We start from the raw sequence: 21,360 nt of genomic DNA, 5'->3' as shown, positions 1-21,360 counted from the left end.
CCAGGTTTTTTCAAAGCAAAAACAGTCTTCCTGCGTTCTTCCTGAGACACGCAGGGAGTGGATCTGGCAGGGCGCCTTGCAAACAACCCCCCCTACACACACACACACACACACCTGGCAGGTCCCGGCTTGCAGTTTAGCTCTTGGTTTCTTTTTTTATCATTTCAAACTTTTCATTTTATTTCCAAAGATAAAATGCAAAATAAAGTTAAAAAGAAGAAGAAACCAACTAACCCCCCTCAAGCCACCCTTAAATATATATATATATATATACTTAAAAAGGCATTTTTGTTGCAGAAGGAATTTTAAAATTGATGGAACTGGCAGAGGGAGAAATTGAGGGGACAGGTAGTCCTCGACTTAACGACCATAATGGAAGCCAAAATTTCCATTTGCTAAGCGAGGCCTTGGTTAAGTGAGTTTTGCCCCATTGTACGACCTTTCCTGCCGCTGTGGTTAAGTGAAGCCGTGCGCTTGTTAAGTTAGTAACCCTGGTGGTGAAGTGAAGCTGTCTTCCCCGTTGACTTGGTTTGTCTGAAGATCGCAAAAGGGGATCACATAACCCCGGGACATTGCAACCGTCATAAATACGAGTCTGTTGCCAAGCCTCTGAATTTTGATCAAGTGACCACGGAGATGGCTGCAACAGTCATAAGTGTGAAAAACTTTCATAAGTCACTTTTTACAGTGGCATTGTAATCTTGGACGGTCACTAAGCGAGGACTACTTGAAAGAAAAGAAGCAAGGAACTAACAACCATCAATAAAAACAGTAAAAATACTTTTGTTGGAGAATGGATTTTAAAATTGTCTGAAGTGGCAGAAATGGCAAAATTGAAAGTATTAACAGAATAACAGTTCCGGTCAGGTGCAGAGGTGCAGAGACAAAGGATGACCTTGGCTTTCTAGAAAGAATGTTGTTATGGCTGCATATCGTCTAACTCCATACAATCCCCCCTCCCATTTTCCCACCATAGAAAATGCATAGTAGAATTCTAGAAAGTATGGCAGGCCAGAGACCCAAAAGAAAAGAGGGCTGCAGGCCTGACAGCAGGAATGTTGTGAAGGATGTGGGCAGATGTGCGCACAGATGCTGAAGACAAAATAGAGACAGGACATCGGGAAGAGAGACAAGGAAGCTTTCCTCTCTTCTTCCGGGACTGCAAGTCATCCTTGAAGCATGACAAGGAAGAAGGACGTTCTCCAGATGTATCCCAGTGAGTGCCACCTAGGAAGATGGAAGTTGGTTTTCTGGGCTCCATGGGGTGTGAAAATACTCTTTCAGAGTCAGAATAGAGCTGGAAGGGACCCTGGAGGTCTTCTAGTCCAACCCCCTGCTCAAGCAGGAGACCCTATGCCATTTCAATCAGAATAGAGTTGGAAGGGACCATGGAGGTCTTCTAGTCCAACCCCCTGCTCAATCAGGAGACTCTATCCCATTTCAATCAGAATAGAGCTGGAAGGGACCTTGGAGGTCTTCTAGTCCAACCCCCTGCTCAATCAGGAGACCCTATGCCATTTCAATCAGAATAGAGTTGGAAGGGACCTTGGAGGTCTTCTAGTCCAGCCCCCTGCTCAATCAGGAGACCCCATGCCATTTCAATCAGAATAGAGCTGGAAGGGACCTTGGAGGTCTTCTAGTCCAATCCCCCTGCTCAATCAGGAGAGCCTATGCCGTTTCAATCAGAATAGAGCTGGAAGGGACTTTGGAGGTCTTCTAGTCCAACCCCCTGCTCAATCAGGAGAGCCTATGCCGTTTCAATCAGAATAGAGCTGGAAGGGACCTTGGAGGTCTTCTAGTCCAATCCCCCTGCTCAATCAGGAGAGCCTATGCCGTTTCAATCAGAATAGAGCTGGAAGGGACTTTGGAGGTCTTCTAGTCCAACCCCCTGCTCAATCAGGAGACTCTATCCCATTTCAATCAGAATAGAGCTGGAAGGGACCTTGGAGGTCTTCTAGTCCAGCCCCCTGCTCAATCAGGAGACTCTATCCCATTTCAATCAGAATAGAGCTGGAAGGGACCTTGGAGGTCTTCTAGTCCAACGCCCTGCTCAGGCAGGAGACCCTATGCCATTTCAATCAGAATAGAGCTGGAAGGGACCTTGGAGGTCTTCTAGTCCAACCCCCTGCTCAATCAGGAGACCCTTTGCCATTTCAATCAGAATAGAGCTGGAAGGGACCTTGGAGGTCTTCTAGTCCAATCCCCCTGCTCAATCAGGAGAGCCTATGCCGTTTCAATCAGAATAGAGCTGGAAGGGACTTTGGAGGTCTTCTAGTCCAACCCCCTGCTCAATCAGGAGACTCTATCCCATTTCAATCAGAATAGAGCTGGAAGGGACCTTGGAGGTCTTCTAGTCCAACGCCCTGCTCAGGCAGGAGACCCTATGCCATTTCAATCAGAATAGAGCTGGAAGGGACCTTGGAGGTCTTCTAGTCCAACCCCCTGCTCAATCAGGAGACCCTTTGCCATTTCAATCAGAATAGAGCTGGAAGGGACCTTGGAGGTCTTCTAGTCCAATCCCCCTGCTCAATCAGGAGAGCCTATGCCGTTTCAATCAGAATAGAGCTGGAAGGGACTTTGGAGGTCTTCTAGTCCAACCCCCTGCTCAATCAGGAGACTCTATCCCATTTCAATCAGAATAGAGCTGGAAGGGACCTTGGAGGTCTTCTAGTCCAACGCCCTGCTCAGGCAGGAGACCCTATGCCATTCCAAACAAACAAACATAGGGTTTCCTATACATTCCCCTTGATTAAAGACAGTGGATAAGATAGGTTTATCAGAGACTATAAGCTGTTGGTAGATTTTCTGTATGTTAAATTCAATAACGGATAGTTAACAGAGGGTTTTGAAGATTAGATTTATTTGTGGGTTTATCTGTTGACTGCTTTTTTTATATAATGAACAGAATGCTGATTTGATTTGATTGACAGACAAATAGATTTCCACATCAGGGACATATTTTTATGTAACGTAGTCTTTTTATTAAATATAGATAGGAAAGTTTATAATTGTTGGAGATTTGTTATGTAAGAGGAGGAGAATGCATCAATTATTTTTTATAGAATTTGACAATATATCATTTCTATTGTTTTTACTGTTGACCATGTTATTAATATTGTTTACAGATGACAGGCTAAACAATATGTAAGTAGGTTCAGAAGTTTAACAATTGGAAATTCTTTGGCCCTGTTTTGCAAGGGGTGGGAAACCAACATTGCTTATTATACTAATCCAGGGGTGTCCAAACTTGGGAACTTTAAGACTTATGGACTGGCTGGGGAATTCTGGGACTTGAAGTCCACAAGTCTTAAAGTTCCCAAGTTTGGACACCCCTGTACTAATCAGAATTCAACTAGGGAAGATGTTAGTAGGTGTATATTACATGATAGGGTTTTCTTCCCTTTTTTTGTTAACTTCTTTTTTAAACATTTTGGTGTTTTGCATTTGAATCTTCTTTGAATAAAGTAACACTTTCTGGGGGGAGGGGGGATTATTTTTTTGATAATTTTCAGCGTTCAACCAGAGTGGATTTTTGATGTGTAATGCTGGTGTGAATATTAGTTTAGCACTTACTGTAGTTATTATCTCTCCAAGTGCAAAACTTTACCCCTAGGTTGAAGCAACATTAGCGATCCGAAGCCCTTTTTACAAGAGAAAGCGCCCAGTTTATAATTTGCAAAAACTAGTTTTGAGGACTTACCCCCAAACTGGGAGGGTGGAGAAGCATGTATCTCTGGATTTGGGGATGGGGGTGGGATGTCTCTTGCTGCCCCCTGCTGCCTGCAGCTGGGAATAACAGTTTGGTTTCCATGGGATACTAGCATTAATATCTCTTATTTTAAAAGGTTTTGTCTTGTTTTCAATGGGTTGCAAGCTGATTAGCATTGCCTGTAAGTGAGATGGGCGGCATATAATTTTCATTAATAAATAAAAATATAAAAATAAAAGAACTGAAGAAGTGGGTCTTTATCCAAGGGTCAGGATGCAAATAATAATATTTGCAACTGTCAAAGTTCTCCAAAGAAGCAAATTCTAATCTTTCTCTGTGATTTGGGATCTGGGACAAATGTATAGTAGACCAATAGGTCTCCAGTTTTGAAACTTTAAGCAGGGTGGACTTCAACTCCCAGAATTCTGTGGCTCCCAGAATTCTATGGTGGCTAGGGAATTCTGGGAATCGAAATCCACCTCCCCTTAAAAGTTGCAGAAATTGGGAAACGCTGACGGAGAACAATTAAAATAAAATCTGCAGTTTCAGCCATGTGTAGTTGTCTCTTTAGATCCCCAAAAGTTTATTTACTTGGCAACTTTATGCTGGCTGGGGAATTCTGGAGACTGAAGTCCACCCCTCTTAAAGTTGCAGAAATGTTGGAAACATGGACAGAGAAAAAATAAAATAAAATTCAGCAGTGTGTGGTTTCCCTTTGGACACCCCCCTCCGCCCGAAAGTTTGTTTTCTTGGGAACTATAAATTATGCTGGCTGGGGAATTCTGGGAATTGAAGTCCACCCTCTTAAAGTTGCAGAGTTTGGGAGATACTGACAAGAGAAAAATGTAATTAAAATAAAACCTGGAGATTCACTGTTGTGGCGTTTACCCTTTTGACCAACCCCCCCCCAAAAAGTTTGTTTTCTTTGTGTGACATAACGCAGTCTGTAGCTGTGGGATGGGGACAAGACCTGTGTTCGAATCCTCTCTCCACCATGAGGAAAGGTGTGCCACTGTGGGCCCCCCCCCTTCATGTTCTCCGAGACGAAAGGAAGAAATAAGCGACGGGGTGTGTGGGGGGTGAGAGTCGTTGTGTGGGTCTGAACGCACATCCAACGTTTGTCTCTCTTGCAGCATCAGCCCCAAAGATCTGAAGGCCATGTTACCCCAGGCTAACTACCGAGTACCGAATATGCGTTTCCTTCGAGATAAACTTGTGGTAAGCTTGTGGTTTCACAGTGCTTTTACAGCCCCCCTCTAAGCGGTTTACAGAGTCAGCCTTTTGCCCCCAACAATCTGGGTCTTCCTTTGACCCACCTCGGAAGGATGGACGGCTGAGTCAACCTTGAGCTGCTCATGATTGAACTGCTGGCAGTGAGCAGAGTCAGCCTGCAGTACTGCATTCTAATCAATATGCCACCACGGCCCTCCCTCCCTCCCTCCCTCCCTCCCTCCCGTTAGCAACAGACTTATATACCGCTTCGTAGGGCTTTTACAGCCCTCTCTAAGCGGTTTACAGAGTCAGCCTCTGCCCCCTAACAATCTGGGTCCTCATTTGACCCACCTCGGAAGGATGGACGGCTGAGTCAACCTCGAACCCGGTGAGATTTGAACTACCAAATTGCAGGCAGCCGGCAGGCAGCAGAAGGAGCCTGCAGTACTGTACTCTAACCACTACACAACCACGGCCCTTCCTTCCTTCCTTCCTCTCTCCCAACTTAGCACTAGCCCTTAGTCTTACATACTGCTTCACGGGGCTTTTACAGCCCTCTCTAAGCGGTTTACAGAGTCAGCCTCTGGCCCCCTAACAATCTGGGTCCTCATTTGACTCACTTCGGAAGGACGGGAGGCTGAGTCAACCTCGAACCTGGTGAGATTTGAACTACCAAATTGCAGGCAGCCGGCAGGCAGCAGAATTAGCCTGCAGTAATGCACTCTAATGACAAGGAAAGAAGGAAGGAAGGGAGGGAGAAGGAAGGAAGGAAGGAGGGAGGAAGGGAGAAGGAAATGAAAATGAAGGAAGGAAGGAAGGAAGAGAGAGAGAGAGAAAGAAGGGCAATAGCACTTAGACTTATATACCGCTTCACAGTGCTTTTACAGCCCTCTCTAAGCGGTTTACAGAGTCAGCCTCTGGCCCCCAACAATCTGGGTCCTCATTTGACCCACCTCGGAAGGATGGGAGGCTGAGTCAACCTTGAGCCTGGTGAGATTCGAATTGCTGGCAGTGGACAGAGTCAGCCTGCAATACTGCATTCTCACCACTACGCCAACACGGCCCTTCCTTCCTTCCTTCCTCCCTCCCTTCTTCCCTCCCTCCCTTCCTTCCAACTTAGCAATATTATCCCGCTTCATAGAACTTTTACAGCCCTCTCTTAAGCGGTTTGTAGAGTCAGCAAGTTGCCCCCAACAATCTGGGTCCTCATTTTACCGACATCGCTGGGAATCGTTGGAACTGGAGTCCCGATGCGTGGGAGGGATCCCGATTGAGAAAGAGACTGATGTCGTCTTGGCCAATTTAGTTAACTTTTCCTTTTCTCTTCTGGCTCGGAGCAGGAGCTGGAGGTTCGTGGCGATATCACCTTCGGCCATTTCACGCAGTTCTACAAAAATCTGATGTTCGATGCGCAGAAATCGGTAAGAGCCTTTAGCCTCCCTTGCAGGAGGAGAGTTGTGTGCCTCAGCAAGAGCTGAAACTCAGGAGGAGGGGTCTGATTGACATAGTCCTCGACTTACAACAGTTCATTTAGTGACCGGAGTGAGAACAACACTGGAAAAAGTACACACCAGTTCCCAAGCGTCCGGATCTTGTGACCACAGGACAGTGGTGGGTTTCAAGTTTTTTTAGAGCCTCTTCTGTAGGTGTGGCCTGCTTTGTGGGAGTGGCTTGCTGGCGATGTGACCGGGTGGGAGTGGCTCGCCAGCCATGTGACCGAGTGGGAGTGGCTTGGCAGTCTGGGTGGGCGTGGCCAACTTGTAAAATGTGGTGGAACTCACTTAACAACGCTCTTGCTTAGCAACCAAAATGTTGGCTCAGGAACTCTTGGCATTTGAAGCACGGAAGTCTTAAAGCTGTCCAGTTACAAGACCCTTGCACTCCTAACCCTTTAGAAAAAAAACCCCAGGGGTGTTCAAACTTGACAGCTTTAAGACTTGTGGACTTCAACTCCCAGAATTCCTCCTCTCTCTCTTCATCTTGATGATGTACGGACGGGGTGAGGGGGAGCTGGAACCGGTTCTAAACGGCACTGTAGATTTGTGGAACCTCTTAGAAGAGGTTAGAACTGGCAGGAACCCACCCCTGGCATGAGAACATACCTCAACATTAGGAGTAAAAAAATCACACATGTCTTTTTGTAGAGCAGAATTCAGATGCTTGGAAACTGGCATGTATTTGTGCCTGTTGAATTGCCTCCAAGGCACGCGATCTCCTTTTGCAACCACCTGACATGCAGAGTCAACGGGGAAGTTGGATTCACTTAACAACCACGGTACTAACTTAATAACTGCAGTGATTCGCTTAACAACGGTGGCAAGGAAGGTCGTAAAATGGGGCAAAATCTGTTTAATAACTGTCTCGCTTAGCAACTGAAATTTTGGGTCCAGTTGTGGTCGTAAATTGATGATTACCAGTAGTCTCTTTTTTGGCTTGCTAATTTGATTCAGAGGTAAGAGCTTTTCTTACCTAAATGTGGCCAAATTGGGTGAATAGAATAGAATAGAGCTGGAAGGGACCTTGGAGGTCTTCTAGTCCAGCCCCCTGCTCAAGCAGGAGGCATTATGCCATTTCAGACAGGTGGTTGTACAATCTCTTCTTGAAAACCTCCAGTGATGAAGCCCCCTTAACCTCTGGTGGCAGGTAGTTCCACTGGTTAACTGTTCTTACTGTTAGGAAGTTTTTCCTCATTAGTGAGTAATTACTAAGTTATTAGAGCAGGGGTGTCCAAACTTGGCTGGCTGGGGAATTCTGGGAGTTGAAGTCCACAAGTCTTAAAGTTCCCAAGTTTGGACACCCCTGTGTTAGAGAATTAGTGAGTGCCGTTTTGTTTTCCTGTAACCGTGGGGGCCCCTGATTGTCAAACTTTGGATCTGGGACATAAGACCCCCTTTTCACATCGGTCATAACTTTGAACGGTCACTAAGCGATTGGTTGCAGTCCAGGACCACGGAAGTCCTTGACTCACGACCACAACTGACCCCAAAATTCTCACTGCTAAGCGAGACCTTTGTTAAGGGAGTTTTCCTCCATCTTTCTTGCCACGGTTGTTGAGCGAATCATTTGGCCACTAAGCAAATCCGGCTTACCCCCCCCCCTTTGATTTGGCTTGTCAGAAGGTCGCAAAGGGGGATCACGTGCCCCTGGCATCCCGCAACCGTCGTAAGTACAAGCCAGTGGCCAAGCATCAGAATTTTAATTCTGGGACTCCGGGGATGCTCCAATGTTTGTGTGAAAACCCGTCATAAGCCATTTTTTCCAGTGCTGCTGTAACTTCCAACGGTCATTAAATGAATGGTTGTAAGTCGAGGACTGGCCCTCACCGTTTGACATCCCAGAAGGGAATTCCCAGGGAAACCCCACTTCCGCTTACAAATACCTTTTCTTAAAACTTCCGTCAGTCCCAGCCTTGCGAGCGATTAAAACCGGGAGAATCACAAATGTTGCTGACCTCTGTGTTGTCTCTTTGCTTTCCAGATCATCGAACAACTGGAGTTGTCCTTCCCTTTGCGGTAAGTAGGAAGCGTGCCTCGGTTTCCCCCGTCTCCACTTGGGCCCAGGTGCTCGACACCCTTGTCCCTTTCCACCTTCTTTGTGAAGGTTTTCCTGGCTGTGGATTGAGCATCGTTGCAGAGTAGACAAAAATAAGATTTGCACCAGGGGGCGGGGTGGGGGGGCGCACTACTCCAGGGTAAGCCAGAGGCCTCCAAGAATTGACCAAAACATACAAAAAGCAATTTAAAAAAAATCACTAGGGCTCTAATTACCCTCTGTGTAATTAAAGAGAGTCTGCTTTGAAACTCTGCGTTTCTATAGTCCACTGTTTTCTGGCCTCTGTAACTTTAAGACCGGTGGACTTCAACTCCCAGAATTCCCCAGCCAGCTGGTGTTTCTGAATCTCAGCAACTTTGAGAGGTGGACTTCAACTCCCAGAATTCTCCAGGCCAGCCAGTGCCTCTCAATCTCAGCCGCTTTGAGAAGTGGACTTCAACTCCCAGAATTCCCTAGAATTCTCATTTTCAATAACATTGAGACTCCTTCATCCAATGTCTTCCAGTTGGATGAAGTGAACGTCCAGCTCCCCTCCTCAAAGCTTTTGGAGTGTCTTACTGGGCTCACAAGGCCTCTGAGATGTGTTAAACCAGCTTGGCTGGCCAGAGAATTCTGGGAATTGTAGTCCACACATCTTAAAGTTGCCAGAGTTGAGACAGTAGAGCAGGAGTCCCCAAACTTGGCAACTTTAAGGCTTGTGGACTTCAACTCCCAGAATTCCTCAGCCAGCTGCCTGATCCAGCTGGCTGAGGAATTCTGGGAATTGAAGTCCACAAGCCTTAAAGTTGCCAAGTTTGAAGACCTCTGCAGTAGAGTCATATAATTATTATATATCTATTTAAAAGCCAGCACTCAAAAAATGTTCAGTTTCCACCTGGAAGTCATATAAGCTAGAGCGAGTTTGGTGAGCAAGGAACCTAAACTTTGGAGAACGACCATAAACACCCGTGGCTCAGGGTATCATCTGGAGATGGTCTTCTCCAACCTGGTGTCCAGCAGATGCCCAGCCAGACCTGCAGGGGATGCTAGCTGGGAATTCTGGGACACGTGGTCCCAACACCTCCAGAAGATGCCAGAATAGGGACAAGGGATACGAAAGATGCAAACGCTTGGCAAAGTACTGATAGAAGAAACTACTTGGAATTCAGAGTTGAGATCCTTGGCGCTCTCTGAGCTAGGTCAAGCTAGCACTGATGATGTTACCTAGTTTGGTAATGAAATGTCTGTGAGAAACAAATTGAGTCAGAAAGCACCCCACAGTTCTCCTCCTCCTCCATTTCCTCCTCCCCTCTTCCTCCTCGTCATCCCTTCTTCTTCCTTATCCTCCCCTCTTCCTCCTCCATTTCCTCCTTCCCTCTTCCTCCCTTCTTCTTCTTCCTTCTCCTCCTCCCCTCTTCCTCCTCCATTTCCTCCTTCCCTCTTCCTCCTCCTCCCTTCTTCCTCCATTTCCTCCTCCCCTCTTCCTCCTCCTCCTCCCCTCTTCCTTCTCCATTTCCTCATTCCCTCTTCCACCTCCTCCCTTCTTCCTCCTCCTCCCCTCTTCTTCCTCCTCCTCCCCTCTTCCTCCTCCGCCTCCCTTCTTCTTCCTCCTCCTCCCCTCCTCCATTTCCTCCTCCCTTCTTCCTCCTCCTCCCCTCTTCCTCCTCCTCCCCTCCTCCATTTCCTCCTCCCCTCTTCCTCCTCCTCCTCCTCTCTGCAGACACCACTCCCTTCTAGCACTGATAATGTTATCTAGTTTGGTAATGAAACATCTGCAAGAAAACAACCAAGCTCAGAGAGCACCAAGGATCCCACAGTCCTCCTCCTCTCTGCAGACCCCTTGTAGCACTGATGAAATGACCTAGTTCGGTAACGAAATGCCTGCAAGAAAACCCAGCTGTTGTTGGGTGTGGGTGTGGGTGTGGGTGTGGGTGGCATAGCTACTGAGGTGCTTTCTTGTCTCCTGCTTCCTTTTCAGTAACATGGATCGGCCAGAACTCTGCCAAATCACCTTATACGACTTCCAGAAATTCTTACAATACGATCAAAAGGTATTTCCTGAAGGAAATGGATTGGCTTTTGTAAAAACCAGCAGAGGTCATTAACAAAAAAACGAATGCTAGTGAAACAGCAAGTGTTTTCCTGTTGTGTTCCTTTGCTTTTGTGATGTTTTGCTGGATGCCCGCAGTCCCTTGACAATGAGATGGGTGGTATGTAAATTCAATAAATACCTAAATAAATAAAATAAACAAATAACTGCATTTCAGCACAGGTAGTCCTTGACGTACTACCACAATTGAGCCCAAAATGTGTGTTGCTAAGTGAGATATTTATTACGTGAGTTTTGCCCCAGTTTATGACCTTTCTTGCCACAGTTGTTAAGTGAATCACTGCAGTTGTTAAGTTAGTAAGACGTTTGTTAAGGGAAGCTGGCTTCCCCATTGATTTTGCTTGTCAGAAGGTCGCAAAAGGGGATCACGTAACACTGCAACCGTCATAAATACGAGTCAGTTGACAAATAGTCCAATTTTGATCACGTGACCACGGAGAGGCTACGTTGGTCATAAGTGGGAAAAATGGTCCTAAGTCACTTCTTCACTGCTGTTGTAACTTCAACCGGTCACTAAATGAACTCTTGTAAGTTGAGGATTACCTGCATTGTTCCTCCCCTCTGGGCAAAATCTTGCCAAACTAAAGCAGACTATTTTCATCATTCAGAGTTATACTTGGAGGCTCTCTAGGTAGGCAGGAGCCTTCTTAACTCTGTTCCTCCCAGCCACATGGCCTAAACCCCTGATGGCGAACCTATGCCACGCGTGCCAGAGGTGGCAGGCAGAGCCCTCTCTGTGGGCACCCACGCCGTCGCCAGCTGCTCTTCATCTGCGCCCACCAGATGGTCTTCACGGCCTAAAAACGGCCCCCAAAACGCCCGTTTTCCAGGCTGTTTTGGGGGCTTTTTTGGGTCTGTTTTTCGGGCCTGAAAAATGACAAAAAAACAGCCTGAAAACAAGCATGCGCACACTGGCCAGCTGGTCTTCAGGTTTCTGGCACTCCGGCATGCGCACATGCACACATGTTCCAGTGTGGGCTCTTGGTGCCAAAAAGGTTTGCCATCAGTGGCCTAAACTTTGCTTGACTACAGGTCCTCTGGAATGCAGAGGTGAGTGAAATGCTGCCGGTTCACACCGGTACGCCCAGACCGGTAGCAAAAAAAGTGCTACTGGTTCAGGCAAACTGGTAGTCAGCTGTGCTGCGCGGTTTATATTTGCTAGGAATCCCACGGCACAGCTGATCGTCAGAACTTTTTTTTTTTTTTACTTTTTTAAGCATTTTCTTTACTACCAGTTCAGGTGAACTGATAGTAAAAAAAATGCTTTAAAAAAGTTTAAAAAGAGTTCCAACGATCAGCTGCGCAACTATCCGCTGTGCCACGCAATTTACATTCACTAGAAAGCAGGAAATCCTGCTTTCTAGCGAATATTAATCGTGCGGCACAGCTGTTTCCCCCCCCCCGCTGTTCTTCTTACCTTTGCAGATTCAGAAAAGGCTTCTTAGCGCCTGCAGCGCACATGTGGACGAAGGGAAGCAGTAGCAGACTTCAGAGCATTTTACCTCCGCTGGAGTGCAAATAAATTGAATGAATGAATGAAAGAGACAGAGACAGAGAGAGAGAGAGAGATGATGGATAGATAATGGATGGATGGATAGATAGATAGATAATGGATGGATGGATGGATAATGGATAGATAGATGATGGATGGATGGATGGATACATAGATAGATAGATGATAGATAGATGATACATAGATAGATAGATAGATAGATAGATAGATAGATAGATAGATAGATAGATAGATAATGGATATATAGATAATGGGTGGATGGAGAGAGAGAGAAAGAAAGAAAGAAAGAAAGAAAGAAAGAAAGAAAGAAAGAAAGAAAGAAAGAAGAAAGAAAGAGAAAGCCTCTCCCTTCTGGGAATCCAGATCACATTCCACCGCAATCACTTTGGCTCCTAGCCGCTACTTACATTTTCCCCATTATGTTCTCTCTCTCACCTGCTCTTCAAATCTTCCAACGGTGCATTGATTTTGATAAAAACCTAGGCTGTGCATATCAAACTGGCAGGAGTTTGCAGGTGCCACCCTGACTTTTTTGACCTCTCCTGAGGATGCCCCTCCCTCTCAATTCAACCCCAGTTCTCCTACCACAACAGCTCCCTGGTAACTCTGCCCTGTCTTTTCTCTGCAGGAAACCTGGGCGGGTGACATCGGCAAGGTTCGCAGGTTGATGTGTAGCTACCTGCAGGATCGTTGTGCCGACATGACGGAGCCCATCTTCCAGCTGGACGAAGTGGGTCTTCAGCTTTCTTCCTCAATCTTCGGGGAGGGGGGGGCAGGAGGAGTGTGTGTCTTGTTAAGCCAGCGTTTCTCAAGCTCAGCAACTTTACAATGGGTGGACTTCAACTCCCAGAATTCCCCAGGGGAATCTAGGAGTCCTACTGGGAAGTCACTTAAACATGAGCCAGCCGTGGGCTGCAGCTGCCAAAAGAACCAGCACCATCCTGGGTTGTATAAACAGAGGCATAGAATCAAAATCAGGTGAAGTATTAATACCACTTTATAAAGCCTTAATTAGGCCACACCTGAAATTCTGCATCCAGTTTTGGTCACCCCGTTAAGAAGAGATGTTGAAACTTTGGAAAAAGTGCAGAGAGGAGCAACTCACATGGTTTAAGTTCTGGAGACTAAAACATAGGAAGAATGGCGGCAGGATTTGGGTATAGCCGGTCGAGGGAAAAGAAGGACTAGGGGGAGTGGTGAAATTCAGTTTTTTTTTACTACTAGTTCTGTGGACGTGACTTGGTAGGTATGGCAGGGGACGGATATTGCAAAATCCCCATTCTCTCCCCACTCATTCCCTTCCCACTCCTGGAGGAAGGATATTGCAAAATCCCCATTCTCTCCCCACTCATTCCCTTCCCACTCCTGGAGGAAGGATATTGCAAAATCCCCATTCTCTCCCCACTCATTCCCTCCCCACTCCTGGAGGAAGGATATTGCAAAATCCCCATTCTCTCCCCACTCATTCCCTTCCCACTCCTGGAGGAAGGATATTGCAAAATCCCCATTCTCTCCCCACTCATTCCCTCCCCACTCCTGGAGGAAGGATATTGCAAAATCCCCATTCTCTCCCCACTCATTCCCTCCCCACTCCTGGAGGAAGGATATTGCAAAATCCCCATTCTCTCCCCACTCATTCCCTCCCCACTCCTGGAGGAAGGATATTGCAAAATCCCCATTCTCTCCCCACTCATTCCCTTCCCACTCCTGGAGGAAGGATATTGCAAAATCCCCATTCTCTCCCCACTCATTCCCTTCCCACTCCTGGAGGAAGGATATTGCAAAATCCCCATTCTCTCCCCACTCATTCCCTTCCCACTCCTGGAGGAAGGATATTGCAAAATCCCCATTCTCTCCCCACTCATTCCCTTCCCACTCCTGGAGGAAGGATATTGCAAAATCCCCATTCTCTCCCCACTCATTCCCTCCCCACTCCTGGAGGAAGGATATTGCAAAATCCCCATTCTCTCCCCACTCTGGGGCCAGTCAGAGGTGGTATTTGCTAATTCTCCGAACTACTCAAAATTTCCGCGACCGGTTCTCCAGAACCTGTTAGAACCTGCTGGATTTCACCCCTGACTAGGGGGGACATGATAGCAGTCTTCCAGTATTTGAGGGGCTGCCCTAAAGAAGAGGGGTTCAAATTATTTCCCAAACCGCCAGAAGGAATTGGATAGGTCTAGTCTAGTGAAAAGAAGGACTAGGGGAGATATGATAGCAGTAGCCCAATATTTGAGGGGATCCTACAAAAGCGAGGGAGTCAAACTATTTTCCAAATGCCGAAAGGTAAGACAAGAATCAATGGATGGAAACTAATCAAGGGGAGAACCAACCTAGAATGAAGGAGAAATTTCCTGATAGTTAGAACAAATAATCTGTGGAAGGACTTAACTCCAAAAGTTGCTGGAGCTCCATCCATTGAGGTTTTTAAGATGAGACCGGACAGCCATTTGTCTGGGATGTTATGGAGTCTCCTGGGGTTGGTCTAGATGACCTCTGAGGTACCTTCCAACTCGGTTATTCTGTCATTTTCTTTTCTTTCTTTCCCTCTTCTTTGCACAGTTCCTGACGTTCTTGTTCTCCAAAGAAAACACGCTGATGGATTCCAAGGGTGAGAAAGTGGTCCCTGAAGAAATGAACTTCCCCTTGTCACAGTACTGGATCTCGTCGTCTCATAACACGTAAGGGTCCCTCGGATTCGTGGGTCAATTATGGACAGATAAGGGTGGAAAGGAGTCACCTGAGGTCATGCTAGATAGGAGCATCCATTGCATCCCACCAGCCCTGGGTTGGCCATAACGTCAATGATTAGTAAATCTCAGCAGACGTCCTCAACTGTGGCAACTTTAAGACTTGTGGACTTCAACTCTCAGAATTCTGGGAGTTAAAGTCCACAAGTCTTAAAGTTGCCAAGGTTGGAGATCCTGTTCTAGAGCCACCTTTCTTAATCTTGACCACTTAAGGATGGGTGGACTTCAACTCCCAGAATTCCCCAGAGGCTCTGTCCATGGTGGTGCAGGGCAGGTTTTCTCCAACCTTGGCAATGTTAAGACTTGTGTGCCTTCCAATTCTCAGAATCCTATGCTGGTTAGGGAATTCTGGGAGCGGAAGTCCACAAAGACTTATTATTATTATTATTTATTATTTATTAGCGCTTATAGACCGCCCCCTCTCCCGAAAGGGACTCGGGGCGGTGTACAGTCCATAACAAAATACATCATAAATAACTATAAAATTTAAACAATTAAAATTATTAAATAGGTAGATACATAAATAAGAGGAGGATAAAAAGATATACAGAACTGTACTGCTAAGTAAATAATTTAAAATGTACTTAACGTTGGCAAGGTTGGAGACCCCTGTGCTAGAGTGTGCGTAGACCTTTTGTTAAGCTTTGTGTTGAAGTTATATTTCTAGATCATCCAGGGAGATGCTCGGTAGTAGCTTGTCCACAGATGAAAAGATTCGCTACAGATCTTCATATCATATAACAAAGAAGAGGGAGTCAAACTATTCTCCAGGGAACCTGAGGGTAGAACAAGAAGCAATGGGTGGAAATTAATCAAGGAGAGAAGCAACTTAGAACTGAGGAGAAATTTCCTGACAGTTAAAACAATTAATCAGTGGAACAGAAAATGCCTCCAGGAGTTGTGAATGCCCCAACACTGAGAGTCTTTAAGAAGATGTTGGATAGCTATTTGTTTGAAACGGTATAGGGTTTCCTGTCTAGGCAGGGGGTTGGACTAGAAGACCTCCAAGGTCCCTTCCTACTATTTTATTTTATTGTATTGTATTGTATCTATTTTTATCTTCACAAGTACATCAGCTAATGGTCCTTCCTGGACCATCATGCCCTGCACACCCTCACCCACGCCCTGGTCACCTCCCATCTGGACTACTGTAACGAGTTTTACAATAGGGCTGCCCTTGAAGAGTATCCGGAAGCTTCAGTTGCTTTAGAATGCAGAATATTTGGGGGGGGGGGGGGAGGCTAAACTTTTGCATGTGTCACCTCTTCTGCAGGAGCTTCATTGCCTGCCTATCTGCTTCTGGGTACAATTCAATGGTTGTTACCTTTAAAGCTCTACCTGGCTTTGGGGCCAAGTTATTGGAAGGATCACCTCTCCCTATACCATATACCGGCCCATTACGGTGAGAGGGCAAGGCATGTGCTCTGACCGAGGCTTCCCCAGCAGCACGAAGCTGGGTCCTCGTCCCGATAAACCCCTTTTATTGAATTGACAGTGAATTCCTCTCTAGCAAAGTCTTTCCTCTCCCACAGTCTTTCAAGATAGTTCACAATTACCGACCTTTAGCAGGCTTGGAGAGTGGCCAGGCCGATATCTTTCCGACACTGTAATGCTTGGCAAGAATGCAGGAATGGACTAATGGCCTCCTGCAAACTCCACTCCCCTGTCGCTCCTCTTTTATTTCCTCTGGGAGGGGCCATTCGTCATCCACCTGTGCCTTTACTCCCAAGTCGCCCCCTGTTCTTTAGCTGTTCCCTTCGTCTGGCAGCTCTGTGCATGCACACATTGGGAACAGGCTCCAGCTGTTCTTCTGCCCCACTGATCTCCGACTCCAAAGGCAGCTGATAACTGTCAGACGGCCTTGGCCCCCTCTCTGCCTCCGATGCAGAGCCCTCCTCAGAGCCTTCCCCAGACTCCAGGACTGGCCCATCTTCCTCCCCAACCTCCTTAGTGTCTGAATCTGCTGCTAGAACCACTGGCCGCTGGCAGGCTACAGCAGCATGTTACTGGTCCCAGCTACCAGAAATCTACAGTACATCTGGTGGGACAATGAAAAAGGGCCTTCTCGGTGGTGGCCCCTTCTCCATGGAACATCATTCCCCCGGAGGGTTGAAATGAGGGGTCCTTGGTGCTCACTGAGCTGGGTGGCTTTCTTGCAGACGTTTCATGACCCAACTAGGTAACATGGTCAGTGCTAGAAGGGAAGAGGGCTTGTGGGGTGGAGGAGGAGGAGAAGGAGAGGGAAGGAGGAGGGGGACTGTGGGGTCCTTGATGCCCTCTGAGCTTGGTTGTTTCCTTGCAGACGTTTCACGGCCCAACCAAGGAACGCCATCAATGCTGATGCTATTGCCCTGATGACATTATCAAGTTTGGTAATGGAATGTCTGCAAGCCCAAGGGAGCATCCAGGGCCTCCCCTCTACATTCATCTCATAAAATAAATAAAGATAATAAGTCTTCGAGAGATGGTGGACTTGCCCCCTCCCCCCCAATCCAATGTGGTCCCAAATTCTCCCCACAGCCTTTCACATCCCCCAATGGCCTTGGCAGTTGTTTCTCCACCTTCCTTGCAGGTATCTCACGGGGGATCAGTTCTCCAGCGAGTCCTCCCTGGAAGCCTACGCCCGCTGCCTTCGGATGGGCTGCCGATGCATTGAATGTAAGCCAATGTCCCCCATTCTTGACCCCTTTGACAAGCCTCGGTTAAGGGTCCCATCCTTGTCTTTGCTGATCTGCCCCAAGGAGATCTCTGAGAACCATCTGGGGGGGTGGGGGTGGGGGGGGTGTTCACCAGCATTGTGATTTTCTACGTATGAAAGAACAAAAAAGGGCACAGCTTCCCCTTCTTAATTAAAAAAAGACATTTATATTGTTTTATTTAGTATCTAGTATGATTTATGTTGATTGCTTATTTAATATCCTATGACCATCACTGAGTGTGGTATCTTATGATTTATGATGAATGTATTTTATGATTACAATTCTGATTTATCACTTACTGCTTATGTACAATGAGAGCTTATGCACCAAAGACAAATTCCTTGTGTATCCAAGCACACTTGGCCAATACAGAAGTCTAATCTAGTCTGTTTTCTATATTTATTCTTCTCTCTTCTCTTCTCTTATTCTAATTTTCTATTCTATTCCATATTTCTATTCTACTATCTACTCTACTCTATCCCATATTTCAATTCTATTCTATTGTATTTTACTCTACTCTACTCTACTCTATACGTTACTGTCACAGTTGAAGGGGTCTGTGATGGTTGCAAAAGAGGAACGCAACTTGTGTATCTTCACAGGAAGCCTTTGTTTAATTTCTTCATGGCATTTGTGGACATTGGACGGAGGGCCAGAAGCTTCCTCAACTGAGCACCTCCAAGAAGTGTGCAAAGATTGGAATTCTGGGGAGGGGGGAGCAATGTACACCCCACACAAACAACTCTCCCTCACACACAACGCAGGGACTGGGGATTGGGGGGCTTTTGAATCTTGACACGGCCAGAAGGTGCCCAGTGGAGAAGGCCCAATTCATGGGATGGTTTAAAAACTGGGATTCTAATTTTAAGAAACAAATCTTTGATCTCCTCTGCTCCAGTGGACTGCTGGGATGGCCCCGATGACCTGCCCATCATCTACCACGGCCACACGCTGACCTCCAAGATCAAGTTCCTAGACGTCTTGCACACCATCAAGGAGCACGCCTTCACCACCTCCGAGTAAGCCCTGTTGCTGCCTTTGTAGGCCTTGGGTCCTGCTTCCTCTCTTGGGCTTCCTCCCCCTCCTCCTCCTCCTCTTCTCCTCCTCCTCATTCTTCTCTTTCTCCTCCCTCCCTCCTCCTCCTTCCCTTCTCCCGTTCTTCTCCTTCTCCTCCTCCTCCTCTTCTTTACTTCTCCTATTTTGACTCCTCCCCTTCTCCCCTCCTTCTCCCTCCTCTCCTCCTCCCCCCTTCTCTCCTCCTTCCCTCTCCTCCTTCCTCCTCCTCTCTCTCCTCCTCTTTTTTTCCTTCTATTTCTCCTCTGAATCCTATTTCTCCTCCTCCCCTCCTCCTCCCTCCTCTCCTCCTTTTCCTCCCTCCCTCCTTTCCTCCTCCTCCCTTTTCTCCTCTTTTTTCCTTCTCCTATTCCTCTTCCTCTTCCTCCTCCTCTTCTCCTCCGCCTCCGTTCTTCTTCATTGGAGCGCAGAACGTGTGAAGGAGAGAATGAACCTCACAGAATGGCTTCAGGCCCTCCATAAAAATTGTCCCTCAGGGTGGGGAAGATTGTTCCAGAAACTGTTGCTTTAGTTGACTGAATGGGGCAGCCAGATGGAAGCGCAGTCCTTTGCTCCACTCAGAAAGCTGAAAAAATGGGTACCGCCATCCCTCTGACCCCCATCCCATTGCCGAGTGCCTCCTATTCGAAGGAAGTCCCGCCTCAGGCCGTCCCTGTCCTAACTGCTGAGCCATGATCCACTTTGCTCTGCAGAATAGCCCATCCTTGGGTATTGCCCTAGATCTTCTTCTTTGTCATTTAATGACCCCGTAATCACTTGTGGGATGGAGTCGGGGCAACTGAATGGAGCTGTCAGAATGTTTTACTGGCCGGATGCCCTTCCTTGTCGCCAATGCAGAGTTTTGTTCAGGTGATATATTCTCACTGTGCCCAGAGAGAGGAATATCTGCCTCTACCTAGGATCGAACTCCCAGCCTCCCGATTGTGAGGCAAGAGCTCCACCTCTAGGCCACTGCACCACTCCTGGATATTGCCCTCGATCAGTGGTGGGATTCCAAATCTTTGCTATTGGTTCTATGAGAGAGCGCTTTGCTCGCGTGCGCAGCACTCCAAAGTCCGCCCTCGGTGTCAGCGCTGGTGAGCTGAGCTGTTTTTTTACCTCAGCTGAGGCGTGTAAATCCGCTGAGGTAAAAAACAAGGGAAAACAGGACAGGGAAAGGCGGGGGGGGGGGGCAGCCAGAGGTGGTATTTGCCGGTTCTCCAAACTATTCAAAATTTCTGCTACCGGTTCGCCCGGACCAATCCGAACCGGCTCTATTTCACCTTAAGGTAAACAAAACAAGAACAACCCAGGATTTTTCCGGGCCTGCCTGATGATTTCCTTTTCCCACAGGTATCCTGTCATCCTTTCCATCGAGGACCACTGCAGCATCGTCCAGCAGAGGAACATGGCGTCCCACTTCAAGAAGGTCTTTGGAGACATGTTGCTGACCAAGCCGATTGACGTGAATGCCGACCAGCTTCCTTCTCCTGCCCAGCTCAAGAAGAAAATCCTCATCAAGGTAGGCAAGGCCTCCGTCTCCCACCTGGGACAAATCCCCAGCCTCCCCAGCCCCTCTGTTGTGGCCCACCAGTGGCCAGTGGAGCTGCCAGCAGATTGGGACAGTGAGGAGGCTGGGGAGGAACCTGGGCCAGTCCTGGAGTCTGGGGAAGGCTCTGACTCCTCCTCCTCCTCTCCACAAGCTCTACTCCCTTAGAGCACTGATGATGTTCCCTAGTAGGGTAGTGAAACGTCTGCAAGAAAACCACCAAGCTCAGAGAGAACCAAAGACCCCACAGTCCTCCTCTTCCTCCCCACCTCCTACCCCTCCTCCTCCTCTTCCCTCTTCTCCTCCTCCTCCTCTCCACAAGCTCTACTCCCTTATAGCACTGATGATGTTCCCATGCTGGGTAGTGAAACATCTGCAAGGAAACCACCAAGCTCAAAGAGCACCCAGGACCCCACAGTTGTCCTTCTCTTCCTCTCCATAAACCCTACCCCCCACTAGCACTGATGATGTTGCCTAGTTTGGTAATGAAAACATCCTCAAGAAAATAACTAAAGCTGTCCATCAGGAACGCTCAGACCAATGACCACTCCCAACCACTGCATCCCTTCAAAAGTCTCTTTCATTTCCTCTTCTGGCCTCAGCACAAGAAGCTGGTTGAAGGCAACCTGTATGAAGAAGTCTCCACGGCCAGCTACTCCGAGAACGACATCAGCAACTCCATCAAGAACGGCATCCTGTACCTGGAAGATCCCATTGACCATGTAAGCTCCTGGCAGGTGGGCCTCGTGGTGGGGGTTGAGGCTGCCTGGTGTCTTCAGGAGATCTCCAGTTGGTCTCCACCACCATGGGTTGCTGATATCAAACCTCCTCAGTCAGCTGTTCTCTAGGTCAGTGTTTCTCAACCTTGGCCCCTTGAGGAAGGGTGGACTTCAACTCCCACAATCCCCCAGCCAGCACGGGGAGTTGAAGTCCACCCATTTTCAAGGGGCCAAGGTTGAGAAACACTGACCAGCAGTACATCAGAAAGTTGGGAAGCCACCAGAGTGGATGGAAACAAGGAGTGATGGATGGAAACTAATCAAGGAGAGAAGCAACCTAGAAGTAAGCAAGATAAATAGATAGATGATAGATGATAGATAGATAGATAGATAGATAGATAGATAGATAGATAGATGATAGATAGATAGATAGATGATAGATAGATAGATAGATAGATAGATAGATAGATAGATAGATAGATGATAGAGATGGATGGATGTAGATAGATATAGGA

General features: G+C 47.3%; 1 protein-coding gene across 3 annotated transcripts in view; it reads left to right on the top strand.

Moving 5' to 3' along the window:
* Positions 1 to 21,360, top strand: part of LOC309391461 (1-phosphatidylinositol 4,5-bisphosphate phosphodiesterase gamma-1-like) — a 73,403-nt gene that overhangs the window by 29,658 nt on the left and 22,385 nt on the right. For 2 of the 3 annotated variants that reach the window (XM_081951947.1, XM_081951948.1), the window contains 10 exons: positions 4,843 to 4,927; positions 6,262 to 6,342; positions 8,399 to 8,433; positions 10,431 to 10,503; positions 12,704 to 12,805; positions 14,638 to 14,756; positions 17,398 to 17,483; positions 18,423 to 18,543; positions 19,931 to 20,099; positions 20,729 to 20,848. In XM_081951947.1, the coding sequence (XP_081808073.1) occupies positions 4,843 to 4,927; positions 6,262 to 6,342; positions 8,399 to 8,433; positions 10,431 to 10,503; positions 12,704 to 12,805; positions 14,638 to 14,756; positions 17,398 to 17,483; positions 18,423 to 18,543; positions 19,931 to 20,099; positions 20,729 to 20,848 (991 nt within the window). Of the gene's footprint in view, positions 1 to 1,018; positions 1,217 to 4,842; positions 4,928 to 6,261; positions 6,343 to 8,398; positions 8,434 to 10,430; positions 10,504 to 12,703; positions 12,806 to 14,637; positions 14,757 to 17,397; positions 17,484 to 18,422; positions 18,544 to 19,930; positions 20,100 to 20,728; positions 20,849 to 21,360 lie in introns of those variants that run through there. The other variant, XM_081951949.1, reaches the window with a different exon arrangement.

The sequence above is a fragment of the Natrix helvetica genome, assembly GCF_964273705.1.
Source record: "Natrix helvetica genome assembly, chromosome: 4".
NCBI classification, from domain to species: Eukaryota; Metazoa; Chordata; class Lepidosauria; order Squamata; family Natricidae; genus Natrix; species Natrix helvetica.
The sequence above is the reverse complement of the archived record's forward strand: the minus strand, read 5'-3'. Positions and strand labels throughout refer to the sequence as shown.